The sequence below is a fragment of the Grus americana genome, chromosome 1, assembly GCF_028858705.1.
Source record: "Grus americana isolate bGruAme1 chromosome 1, bGruAme1.mat, whole genome shotgun sequence".
Lineage (NCBI taxonomy): Eukaryota > Metazoa > Chordata > Aves > Gruiformes > Gruidae > Grus > Grus americana.
The window spans coordinates 68,372,310-68,386,512 of NC_072852.1; the positions used below are offsets into that span (position 1 = coordinate 68,372,310).

The 14,203-nt window shown below is 39.3% G+C and overlaps 1 protein-coding gene across 3 annotated transcripts in view; it reads right to left on the reverse strand.

Annotated features, from left to right (window-relative positions):
• KDM5A (lysine demethylase 5A) overlaps positions 1–14,203 on the reverse strand; it is a 50,991-nt gene that overhangs the window by 8,007 nt on the left and 28,781 nt on the right. For 2 of the 3 annotated variants that reach the window (XM_054817356.1, XM_054817373.1), the window contains 7 exons: positions 12,854–12,971; positions 9,233–9,588; positions 8,576–8,714; positions 7,455–7,634; positions 5,788–5,949; positions 4,236–4,787; positions 3,293–3,436 (listed from right to left, as the gene is read on the reverse strand). In XM_054817356.1, coding sequence (XP_054673331.1) covers positions 3,293–3,436; positions 4,236–4,787; positions 5,788–5,949; positions 7,455–7,634; positions 8,576–8,714; positions 9,233–9,588; positions 12,854–12,971 — 1,651 coding nt within the window. The remainder of the gene's footprint in view (positions 1–3,292; positions 3,437–4,235; positions 4,788–5,787; positions 5,950–7,454; positions 7,635–8,575; positions 8,715–9,232; positions 9,589–12,853; positions 12,972–14,203) is intronic. The other variant, XM_054817367.1, reaches the window with a different exon arrangement.

A 14,203-nucleotide genomic window follows, 5' to 3' on the forward strand; every position in this document is an offset into this window, starting at 1 on the left:
AAATCCTACTTTGAAGCACCCCACCAGAGACACCAAGACCATATGTGAAAGGTACAAGTTCCATCCCTACTTAAATACTGGATGTCTCCCTGGAGCTAGGTCAATAGATTTTTAGCCAGCTTGTGAGAAACATTTGACAGGTTTCCTCACTAAGCAGTCACCCAAGTGTAATCCTCAGAAGTAAACGTAATGACAAGAAGCTGACTCAGCCTACATAATCTTTTTGTTTGAAAAATGTGACTGCAAGACCATAAAGACTGTTATCTTTAATAAAGAAGGGGTATGCTGAGTAAATAATGGTTACTATAGAAAGAAATGATTAAAGACCTTACAGGTGAGGAAAAAATAGGGTGTGTTCTGGCACAGCAACAAATTATAAACAGATGGATGATCACATAATGGCAAACAATCAAATGTTGTCCTGGGATCAGAACTTTTATTGTAGTCTTGAACCATTTTAAGAGAAAACCAAACACCAAAAGGAAGAAGGCTGTAATACTTGAAACTGTTGTGAATATTTCCATCGACAGAATAATGATGGCACTGGCTTGCGCTCAATGCATTGTGTAGGACAGCTGCTTGATTTTTAGATGTACCACACTGAAATGGGACACATGCCTTCAGATGCAGGTGGATCCAATAAAAGAAGAGAGATGAGGAATCTCTTGGCAGTGGGAGAAGCTTTGTTTGACTTCGCGTTACATTAGACAGAGAATCCAGAGCAGACACAAGCCCATCTGAGTAGATTCCCTGATGTCTACCAGTACTTACTTCTCCCCTCTTCCTCCTCACCCCTTCAGGCAAAAATAATAAGGATAATCTCCTCAACCAGCTGTCTATATCCACAGCACTTTCTAGAACTTATCTACCCCATCACATTTGTGATGAAACTGGCAACAAGTTAAACATACTTGGCATGCCCTGTAAGACTGAAATCTTTCAGAAAACAATAAACAAGAAGCTGGCTTAAAAGAAGAGGAAGGCCATAGAGCAGTTATTGACAATATTTACCTGAAGATTAGCTGTGTGGGTCCCAAAATGGCCAACTCAGGAAATTGTACCACCCAGACACTGTCATTTCATGACATAAAAAGGGAATTTAAGAACTGTAATCTTTCTCTGGCTTTCAGTTACACGTTTAAAAGGAAGTGAAGTGCATACTAATGATATCAGTACAGAACCAGAAGTGGGAAATTCAGATTTAAATTGCCCAGATGAAAAGGTAGAATAAATATATTTGGAAAGAGGAAGATGTTTCTCCCTCGACAGTAAAGGTTCTATCTAGTACAATATCTTGTTCTGGATATCACATTATACTAGATTAAAGAAAGTTCAGGGCCAATAGGGAAATTAATAAAAAGATAGCACCTTTTGGTGACTATAGGCAGCAAAGGTGCAAAGAAATGAGAAAAAAATACATGAGACAAAAATGAAGGCAATTAAAGGTGAAGAAAATTTACAGTAAATTTGACCAGCGAATCACTCTGCTTGGAGTAAGTCTTAAAACAAGCCTAGCTATTGTACTCCTAATGAAGTATTTGCTGGCAAGAATCATCTTTTAACTAGAAAAGGCACAATATAATCAAACAGGCCTTTTTACATCTGTTTTTGTAGTCACTGTTGTACTTGAGATATCTGAGACATTGGTTTGTGAAATACAGTCTACAGACCCTTAAGTATCCAAGGATTACTTCTACAGGGTCCACAAGAAGTTATTAAGAACCAGTTATGATGCATCATAATCTATATACCTTTTTTTTTTTTTTTTAGGCACATGACTTCACTGGAAAATGTTTGTGGACGACAAACTGGAAAAAAACCAAACTACCAACCCTTGAAAGCCAAGAGTATAAAAATAATTAAACTCTAAGCAACTTTGCTGTATCTTTTGAACTTTGTTGCTTCTACTTTAGACCTGAAGAATTTGGCTGCCTGAAAATTTGTCTTCTATTCCAACCAAGTTAGTTGACCTAACAGAAAACGTTTCTGGTTCCTATCAGCTTTGCTTCTGCAGATTTTTACAATTACGTATAGTGATGGACATCCAAATCAAAAGGGTAAGTAACAGGTTCTGAAATCATGACAACAGAATCATTAAACAAATTAAATAACACTCCTGCAAAAAAACTCAGATCCAGACAAGCACATGCCATCTTTCTTGACGCATCCTTTATCACAGCCTCAGAAAATGCCGCATCTTTCAGAAATGCCTTACTATGACTCCTGATGCAAAGAACAGTTTGGATTTTTTTTAAAATAAAACTAATTTAATTAAAAGCTATGGCATCCCATTGCAATGTACTCTTGTTGGCATTTCACATGGGACTATAAAACAAATGTGTGTATTTGCATAAAGCTGCTTAGAAACAAAATACTAAAGATAGGAGATTAAGGCAAATCATATCGGGAAAATTTGCTGTCCTTTTATAAACCAGAAATTCTGCTTTAGAAGAATTTACATGACCACACTGTCCTCTAAGTTAGCATCTGTTAAGTTAGATATGACACTATCGCTAAAAAGAAACCACTGCACAAGAAACAGTGGCATTGCTTTTGTCTCTACGTATATCAAAAGGACACTTCAGAAGTTCTGAAGTGAACTACATCACACTGAAAACACTTGGCTCTATACAATTACCTTTTCTCATGACAGTTCTTCTCTAGTTAAAATATTTCTAAAATCTAACTGCAGTTACAATTTCCAAACTGAATCCAGACACTAATTTTACAACATGATCCAGACATGTAGTCCTGAATATTTCGACATGTCCAAAACCGAACAGATGCACCTCCTTTATATGAGGGTTAAAGGATTACAAAGGTATGAAAATGTGAAAGAAGCTCTGGCATCAGGAAACTTCTTACACGGCATGCAGTTTTCAAAGACTAATTTTTTGCTGTAGCAAAAACTGTTGAAAAGCTCTCCATATAGACACTTATATTTATGAATCATGGTATCTCTGCATGGGGCATAAAGACAAGGTTCATCTTCCAAGGTATTATAAATACAAATCTCTTGAGAAGTGTATCTTTTTCCTTAGCACTAAATAGCACCTTTTGAAACTCAATCACAGGACATTTGGAAATTTTGACTAAAAATATTACAAAACTTCCCAATAGTCCAGAGCTGAGACATTCAGATAAAATCAAGAAGTAGTACTTCTGCAACAGGAGCCTGGGCAAAATGAACAGAGACCTTAAGATATGAAAAATATTCTGAAATAAACTAGATTAATAAGAAACAGGTGTTCTGGATTAATTCCATACAGACAAGCCATATTCGATTACTTACCTTTATGTCATAGCCATACGTCTCCCTGATGTCTTCATCGGAGTCTGTCTCTTCATCATCGTAATCCAAAGTCTGCCGTGGGGATGAGGACACACTCCCTATCACTCTGTTAAAGGCCGATTGCTGGAAATTAGTCAGGTGTCCCTAAAAGAAAAATGGAATATAGGAATGCAACAATAAAATTTCCAGAAAAGCCCATAAAAAAGGCTGAGTTACTAACAAAGAGCACAGTGGTTCTTTTGGCCCGAGGATAACTGTCTGGACAGTCACAGAAAAGCCTAGTTACAGCCAGATGTGAAGAAAGATAGGGAAATACCCAAGGAAAAAGGTTCTATTAGATTTTATTTCCATGTTTTTGAATAATAGTGACTAGAAATATCTAGATGCTGCTGCTCAGTGCTACCAAATTATAGCCTACGGTTGTACAAACTTCTTCACCACAACTTCATCTGATTAGTGGTCTCCATCTCAGGATGAAGAAGTCAGCCCTAAAAGTACCAGCGTTTGCCTATAGTCCTCCCTGAAATTTACTAACAAGACATCAAATGCTCAAGAATGACAATCCATGAGAAATTATAAGTACTGAGACCTTTGATTCTTGTCAAGAGGGAAATGGCATTTGGACAGTAAAGTAGCCACCGCTTTACACATCTTCAGGCCCTCTGCCAGCTGTTATATCTGAACCAGCATTTCTTACAAGCACCTTCAGCAGTTACTATTGACAGTGAGTACAAAGCAACAGACCTGCTCCTGGAGCAGCGTGTAACTGACTGAAGCCAGCCATAAACTGAGACTGAGGAGCACTGAACTTGATAAATTCAGTACATTTAATTCTCATCTTTTAATTGCCCTCCCCTCTCCCCCAGGCTTCTCCAAGAAAGATAAGGCATTTCAACACACTGAAGAACAAGCACAATAAGGAGCAAGATATCCACATCCCTACCTGCAGGTCTGGGTTAGCTGCTGCTTTCTGTAGCTCTGCACTGATTATTTTCTCTGTTTTCTCCCGTGCTGCCTGCTCCACCATTCGCTGGCTGAGCACAGAAAGCTTAGCCAAAGCAGAGGACAACTCATCAGTGGCCAAAGCCTGCCGTGCTCGGTCCTGCCAGCTCATGGCACGTTCTGTCAAGCACTGCAATGCCTCCCCTTCCGGCAGCCGTACAGGCAGCTTCTGCAGGGACACCAGCAGAGACAGTATTGTCTCAAGCCGTGGCCTTCGAGAACGCATGCAAAGTGGACACAGAAACTTCACTTCTTTGGCCTGCCAACTAGAGCCCTTCTTCTGAGAACTTGTTTTGGGAAGGGGCACACAGCTACTGTGAAACCAGTCTTTGCAGAGCTCACACTGTAGCATGAATCCACTAGCTGTTTTGCGGCAGATACAGAATTTGACTTCTTCGATCCGATCCACCATAGTCATCTTGGCCAGGTTAGCTGCCCTGAGAGCATGCATGGCTTCAATCTCCTTCTGTTCCCGCTCCTTGAATATAGCCACCTACCCAAAACCAAAAACAATTCATGACCTTCACAGATAAGAGATCACATTTTATTAGCAACATAGGAAAAGAAAAAAAAAATAAAAAACCAAGATATCTTCCTAGTTAAACTAGCCCAAAATTTAGGAATCGTGTGATCTAATTACAACACTAGCTAAAATACCTCTTCCGCAATTACTCATTACTCCCCATAGTCCTTCTGACAGAGATTCTATGTAAACACTAATCTTCTCCGTATTTACAAAGTTTCTGTAGATAATATTAGATCTGTCAAAAGGCCACTAGAAGAACAGGTTCTGACTCCAGGAAAGAAGTCAGAATCAGTTCCATCCACTTGTCTACCGAGACAATGCAGCTGAGCATTGTTTCAATGTTGACGCAGCACCAGGAGCGCCTGAGCAACCACGTATCTTCCTGAAGTAACTCTCATGTCCTCAGTGTCTCCTTTCAAGTAACTATAACAAAACATAGTAAGGTAAAAAGGACTGTGTATAAGCCACATTAATGAGCTTGCATCTATTTTCTTTGCTCCTGGAGAAGGGGCAGCCAGATGACAGCAAATTCCTCTGATAAGCTGCATCAGTATCTTCCTAAGAAGGAATCAAATATAACATTCCTCCCAGTGCAGTTTCTATGGCCAAGCGTGTACAGACTACCCTCAAAATGAACCTAATGAAAGACATCTTGGTCCTGTTTAAGGTAGAGGTGCACCTCATTCCACATTATTTTGATCTGATGTTGTTCATTAAATGTTGAGCGTTTAAGTCTTACATATTAAGCTCAATACTTATTAAATACCAATGCTTATGCTCTGAACTGTGCTTCCCTCTACTTTCACTGCAATTAAAGCTGAGCTATATTCTTGTGTCAAACATCGTATTATCAGATATTCATTTCAGTGTGATTCATTAACCAGTTTTTCCGTAAGATTTCTACAGATTAGTGACAGATTAGATTAAACCCACATATCAGGAGACACTACCTTTCATTGCTCCTTACCACAGCTGCAGTGTCCCTGGCCTCCTCCAGCCCATCCTCCAGTTCACTTAAGGATTCCAAGTCAAGATCTTTCTCCTTTTCCTTCTCCATCAACTCCTTTGCCCTCTTCCGCCTATTCTTACTGCTCCCATAAACTCCAATATCAGTCCGAGGGCTCAGAACCTGTAACCACCAAGAAAACTTACACTGTCAGAGCCAAGGATGCCAAGAACAGAAAAAAGTTCTAATCTATAATGTTATGATTTCAGGGACATATATGAGAACATCTAATAAAGGTATTACAACAGAGTCACCAGAGCGCAAAAAATACTCAGCATTCTAACATCTTTGATATCTGTCAATTAATGCTAGGAAGAAGAGAAATAAACAGAAAAAGATACAAGTATTTCATATGTATGGAATTTGAATGGAATCAACACCACAGTGATGTGTCAGGTCGACTTGAAGGCCACTGTGTTTTCATAATTAAATGACAAAATCTGTTCAGATTAAGCTATCATGCACATAGCTAACTGAAATACTGTATCCAGTTAGAGATTAGTTTAACGTTCAGTTCAAATGCTTTCAGCAATTGCAAGTCTTAAAGATCTGCCATTATTTCGTATTTACATCAGCAATTTGGTGGCTGAAACAAAACTAAAAATATGCTATAAGCCTTTTAATATAAAACACGAGAGGTTGCAAAGCACTTTTAAGAATTAAATTTTAAGTAATGTTGACTAGTTGGAAGGCATACTTAAATATAAAATCTAGCAAATTAAATTCAATATAGAAAAGTTCAAATTTATATAGTTAGGAAAACAGTCAAATGCAAAACCAGAACATAGTAAATAACCAGTTAGGCAGAAAAATACAGAAAAAAAGTTGGACCTATGGTGCATCATAAACTGAACAGAAATCATTGCGATGATGTTGCAACGGGGGTAGATCCCCATTGGGAAACATTAAACAGCAGTATCCCCTTTGAGACATAAGATGTAATTACTGCACTTCGCAGAGCACTAAGGAAGCCATAGTGAGAGGATTCTGTCTGGTTTTGGACATCATACTAAAAGTGAAGACAAATCGCAGAGAATAGCAACAAGATAAGAGTATGAAAAATACAGCCTACAAGAAAACATTGAAAGAACTGGAATTGTTTTCCCTAGAAAAGGGAAGCCTGTCAAGCAGATATAATAAATCTTCAAACACACGAATGATTTTTGTTAAAACAAAGCCATTGATGGCATTCATTGAAGTGAAATAAACAGTAGCCAACTTCATTTTTCTTATAGTTAAACAGCTTACAAAAATATCTAATCTATTTTCTTAGAATTTAGGCAGTGGAACAAGTTAAAATATTCAAAGACAGCTTCTATTTCTATAGGACTACATTTCTACACTTACACACAAAGAGAAATCCTTTTCTTTCCCTTCCAAAAAGGAGAGTTTTAATCTGCTTCTTCAAAAGTAACAGTTGAGGTTGTCTGTACATAAAACAAGACTAGTCAAACAGACTTTTTACCTTTTTCATTCTTTCCACCTGAGAACAGCTGAAATTTTTTTATTGTATTTTATTCCCAAGAGGAACTGTAATCTACTGTAATTGAACCAGCTGTTACCTCCAGACCACAGAGGGCCATCAAGATCAGTTTCTGAAGGCTAACAGAGAAGTGTCCGTTGCTCACCTGTAATAGACTGTAGCTTGAGTTCTTCTTTAGGAAGGTCCTTCCTGTGCGCTCTCTCCAGGCACGTGCTGCAGCTACCTGTGACTCCAGCTGTGGCAGGGCATCAAGACGCACTGGTATTGGGCGGCCTTTGGCAGACAAGCTCTCCAGTTGCTCCAGGTAGGCATAGTTGCTCCCATTCTGGTGGAAAAGAAATTTTTCTAAGCCAACGATTCCACCATTATACCAACGGGCAGCTTAATTTCAAGCCATACGCTATTTTGTCACTGACTAAAATAGAGTTCCATAGGAAAGGAAAGGCGGGTAGGGTTTCAATCTTACTGATATTTTAAAAACTATCTAATACAGTTTTTATTTTAACAGCCATTCTGAAATGGCCAGCTGGCTTATGGAGTAAGGTAACATTTCATTTCTAGATGGTTGTCTTAAATGCTGCCTGCTTAACAGCAAGCTACAATATCTGAGAGTTGTACAGGGTCTGATGTGAAATCAATTAGGATTCTCACTTCAGTTCCCAACAAATAAATACCTGATACAAGAACAGCAGTTGCAGTCCAGAGATCAACACCTAGAAATATCACAGAAGCCATGTCCCTTTTGGATCAAGTTATCTGGGTAGAGCAATAGAAGAGGGGACTACTGAACTAACAATGTCATAACTTCATCTATTTCAGGTACAAAAATTTCAACCATCAGCACCACTAAATCTCACACCATTTTGGGGAGAAAAAAACCCCGTCAAAATACCCCATTTCAATAGCCGGCTCCAAATCTGAATATCTTCTGTTGCAGCTAAGTATTTCCAGTGACAGTATGCAGAACAGTTTCAATACCAAGTAAGGCCTTTCGAGAGTTACATTTGTATCATAATGAATTTGCCAGCTTTTACATCCCCCACGAAACGCATAAAAGGAAGGGAAATAGAAAATGGATAGCCAATGGGGAAACAGCAGCACAAAAAGAAAAAGAAATTTAAGCACACGAGCTACAGTAAGCACATTTAACAGCTATAGTAAGGTTTCTCTTTGGGTCACCTTTCTGGGTAGAGGGGCTAGGAATAAAGAAGATGTCTAAATAAAAGGATGCAAGCAGAAGATTCCAGTCCCTGCTGTAACCCCTACCTGAATGGCTTCCACTTTGGCTGTCCAGTCTCTAGCCCGCTGCAGGGCTTCTTTCAGTGCCAGCACATTGGGCAGGTAAGCAGGGATGTTCTTTGCTTCATTCACGATGCCCTCCAGAGCCATCATACTTTGGCGTGGTCTAGAGTAAGAAAAACCCAATTCCAGCCTTCTCTCAAAATGCCAGTCAACCAAAGACAGAAATTTGACAGGCTGGTGTTGCAACTTCATCACTACACTGCAGTGTAGGGTACCACGGCTCTATTCTTGGAGGGTGCTACTGGCTACCAAACAACAGGAGAAGTGAGAAAGCTGATGGACTTCGCACAATCCAGTTCAAAAGGGCAGAGCATCAGAACTCCTTAACATCGAGGAAGCTGTCTTGTGTAGCACACTCAGTGTTGTTTGTTGAGAGGGATGAATAGCAAAGACAGCAGCAATTCACAGCCTCCTGCCACTGTGCAACACGACAGGGAATCAACTCTTCCGCAACTCATCAACAGCCTCAAATCCAACTCTTAAGCAATCAAACTGCCAGGAGCTCAAAAAAAAAGCAGCACTACAGCTGCAAAGCCCCTACTTTTCACCACACTCCTCAACAGAGGCTGAGAATCCCTGAAGCGTGTGACCTCTAAGAACAGTTTGCAAAGGAATACTCACCTGGCCTGCAGGCAGACCTTGGCCTTCTCCTCCCACCTCTCCGAGACTGTAAGCAGCTCCTGCAGCTCAGCCATGGCTTTCTCTACAGCATGGTGCGGTGCCAAGCCCACACCCGAGTCAATCAGCTTCTTCATCACGTCTAGGGTCACCCTCTGGGGATCCAAGAGGGTGGACCTCACCTCATCCAGCCACCGTGCCTGCTGCAGTTCTTGCTTCAGCCTTGGCAGTTCAGGAAGTTCTACATAAAGGCCAGAACCCATGTCTATCAACTCCTGCAGCTTGGAAGAGTCTGGGATCTCATCCATCATAGCTTCTTGAGCACGCTCATGAAATTCTTCCACATCATCAAGCAGATTCTGAAGTAACATACAGTACAAGTCAATTAGGAAAAATCACCCATAGAATCAAAAGGGAAAGTTGACTGAGGGATCAGTCAGCTGCGAATTTGTATGTGATCATCACATAATCAGTCAGAGCTTCTACACATGCTGCCAGCTAGTTTGTCACAAGCCATGAGGTCTGACACATTAAGTAACCGTCTAAACTCATTTGGCCTAATGTTTCATACGCTATGCATATTAGGTAGATGAAACTCTGCACCTAAAATAGTACAACTGCAACTAACTACAGCTGCCAACAAAACAGAATATTAAACACTGTCCGATCAACATTATTTTTAAAATAGTAGGGGGAAAGGGGACTTCTGCAAACAGCTTGTCCTTTCAATCTAGTGTCAGGGGCATTAGTTATGATGGTAATACACAACACAACATGCTGTGGAAAAAGAACAAGCCAGAGTTGCATGAGGACATGAATACCAAAAGATCATTAAAATAACAATGGTCAGGTTTTAAATTACTATTTCCTAAAGCAGGTCCACTACTTAAAACCCATCTGGGTTTCACCTCAAAAAGAAAATGCAAAACCCTCTAATGAAAGGAGACAATTTCACAGAAATCCAACTGCACTGCTGCAGTTGTCCTCATTCTCATGTTTTGGCACTGCAATGAAAAAAACCAAAGAAAGCAAACAGACAGAAAAGAATCTCTGCAGGAGATTAATTCAAGGACATTCAACCAGTATACTCAATTGATTCACTCCCGATTCTCTTACAAAAAGACAGGTATTTCTGATAGCAAGTCAATGTCACAATGAGGAGCAAAACCTGCATTTCCTAACCCTTAGCTTATCGCCCTTTTTGTCTGATGCTGCTTTTCATGACTGTCTGGAAACCAAAAGGCATTTACAAAAAAAAGAACAAGATCCACATTATAACGATTTTGATTTAGGGAACATATGCTGAATGCTTCACAGTGACAACAGTAAATTATTACAGTTTAATAATTATAATGCCTTTTGTGTTAGAAAATACTCATCATCCAACATGACAATTATTTTGCAATTCATTATGATGGATAATTGCATTCAAATGTCATGCTGAAAGTTAGTGAGTACTTAGGCACAAATGATCATTATCTGACTTCATTCAGAAATGAAGAGACTATGGTTCATAACCAGCAAAATGATAGTATTTATTTTATTGGTTAGTGATTATGTTGAAGCTTCAAGAACATACAGATGCAGAGAGTACTTTAAAAGAACCAGTTTCCTAAGGCTGGGGGAGGGGGGAAGAGAGACTAGCTGGGTGAAAATGTTTAGATGAAAATATGAATTAAAACTGTTACGTTTATTGTACGCCCTCAACTCTGTCATCCACAAATTATGTCTTAATTAGAAGCAGTTTTAAATACACTAGAAACAAAACACTCCTTTGAGAACAACTTTATAGGTCTATTAACAGATGATGATAAAATTTCATGAATAAATACTAGCTAATATTTCTGGTTTGTATTTGGAAAGAAACATAGTAAAATATTCCTATCATATGAGGATGAGCTCTATTAGCTGCTGGGAAATATATTAAAGAACGTCTTTGTAGGATGAAGATTAAGAATCAACAGGCCTGGAAAATCTGTATCCTGGAGTTCCATAGTTTTCTGAAGGTACCTGTTTGCAGCAACAACACACCAATATCAAAGACAAGATGAAAGTCCAATATAAAGTCTTGCCATGATATCAACAATGAACTACCATGGAAAAGTTAATACAGAATTCATGAATGAAGGAGGGCATAACCAACACAAGGACACACTTATGGAAAAAGAGGCCTTCTCAAACAACACTAAGTATTCTATGTTTGGTTATGTAGGGGTAACTGCACATATAGTAAGGTTTAGAACTTCAGGACCTTAATCTAGCACTACAGAACATTCTTCTTAAAACTGTATCAACAGAGAGTATGTGGGTTAATAAATGGTTAACATACACCTCAAGAACCATTTCTCAAGGTGAAAAATCTTTATTTACTAGGATGTTTCTTGAAGGAGCTTTCCAGAAGTTTCTTAGTAGACGAAACACTATTTAACATTTCATCATCAGTGACACAGAAACAAATTAAAATTACTGCTGAAAACACTTGCTATGATACAGACTGCCAGAGTGATAAACGATAATAGCAGCCAGGGGAATCAGTCTGATCTGGATTACTTATCAGTCTAGATTCATTCAAAGACAGGTGCAAAGATATATATGAAGGACAAGAAATGCAGCCATGCATACAGATTAAGGGGGCTGTAACCTGGAAAGCAAGGCTGAGAAGTAGTTACTGAACCACTGTCAATATAGTACTGCTTTCCCTCTCCCCTGAAGCAGCACAGCAATATAACCTTCAAAAGTTTCTACCAAAACATATAAAGGATTTAACTAGAAAATCCATCACTATAGATAACATTTAAAGATGCTGGAATAAGAGTAACTGGTTCAGAGAGATAAAACTGGGCTGCCTGGACAGTGACAGGTGGGGAGGATCTTTCATCTTGATTTAGCTACAGTGAGACCACCACATCCGACCATGCCCACTGCAACAGACACCTTAAAAAGCATACATATAGTCAAGTGAAGTGCTCTGTTCGGGTTCCTGAACGCTGACCACCATGTGCAATACCCCACACTGAGACTGCCAGACAAGAGAGCTACAGTATTCTTCTAGAATGGCAACGGAGGCCAAGTGGAATACTTTAGAGCATCTCACAGACCACCAGATATCCATGATTAGACTACCAAACTGAGTCATACATATTCAGCTGCTACGGCTACACCAGCATAGAAGTACAAATGCCATCGCTGCCCACTTAGAAACATGCTTGCAAATGAGCAGGAAATACACATTATCATTCCAGGACGGACAGACAGCAACATGTCATCAGCAAAACTTCAATGACAACAGCAAGATTACCCAGTAAAGCACGGAGACACTGAGCTAGATGTAATTCCAGAGTATTTTACTTCCTTTCTTGAGGCTACCGATATAATTGCAAAGCAGCTACTTGTTTTATATTAAAAGCTAGAAATGAAACACTCTATTCAATTCATCTCTGCCAGTGCAGGATTGATTCATAAAAAAACCAAAAAACCAATAGCCTTTCATCCTTTACATCAGGCAATATTGCCTGTTAAAACAAAACAAAAAAACCCAACCCCACCCCAAAACCAAACCACAAACAAAACAGAACAAAGCAAAAAGCATGACATAATATATCCAAGGAACAGGTGCAAACTTACCTTTACTTGTCGGGCCTGGCTGATAACACAGGGCAGGCTAAACAACTGCTGTACAAATGCTTTAAGCTCCTCCATAGTTAGCTTGGTCCGTGTCCTTCCACTATCTTGGCTCTGTCTGCTGTATGAATGGACATAATTAAAAAATATTACATGAGAGAGATGACAATCCTTGGATTTATTCCCAGTGACAGAAAGCTATCAAGATTACTTAGAAGTTAAAAAAAAAAATCCATCACTTGAGAACTCAAAAAAAACCCAAAACCAAACTCCACAAGAATTCCATAATCTTTGAAACTAAATTTAGTCTAATTCCTCTAAGCATTTTCAAGAGAATTTACCCTGCTCTTCAGAGGTAGAAATGTGTAGATGACTTTCAAATTGGGTTTGTTCCAAATAGGTAAAGAACACAGCCCCAAAAAGCTTGCTTTAAGCAGCTCAAGAAGTTGACTGCCAAGACAGGCACTGACAAGAAGTCTCAGGTATGTAACAGCAACAAGCTCTGAAAAGAAGTCTTATTTTCTAGAGCGCTCTCTCTTGTAGCCAGAGAACTGTTGAAACTGGCACTGCAACAGGGAAAGGCTGCTACCGAGTAGGACATGTTCTGCAAAGACATTTCCATTACCTATCACTTGCAGCACATATCACAAGCTCGCTAAATGTAGTAAAAGACTTAAGTGACACATTGCACAAATTAAACTTTTGGTATACATATCACTGACAGGCACAGCAATTTCACAAGCAGGACAGACTTCAAGCATTGAAGAGTTGTTCCCTGCTAATGAATCTAATTTTTATTAGTACAGAAACATTCAAGAAAAACAAAATTCAATCTTTCAATCTATGGACTCAAATATAATTGTAAAAGTAAAATTTGGATTAATGATCAAATATAATTACACACTACGTAAAACTGGAGGGGGAAGAACACTGCAGGCTTTGACTAGCTACGACAGTGAGGAGCAGTGGCTGCACTGGATCTGCTGCCTCCAATCCTCTGCGAGAGGGAATGGGGTGCAGCATTCCAAGTGATACCATCGCTCTCCCAAAGATTGTACTGGCATTCTGTCCCTAGTACCAACCATGGACTGCCACAGCACAAGATGCTGCACAAAAAGATACAACCACCTCTGCCTATGGAAACTCACAACTTTCAACAGTGGGGAGAGGTATACGATTGGAATACTGGACAGCTACGTGTTACCTATTTTTCAGGTTTATATATAAACAGATGCATAGGGGATAGATTTTTTTTTTGTTACATTTGGCCATGAGGTTATTGCTGCTTTAATCCCTGTCAAATTGTTCTGTTTGAGAACTCATTTTTAATTGGCTTTTTTAATAACCTTATCC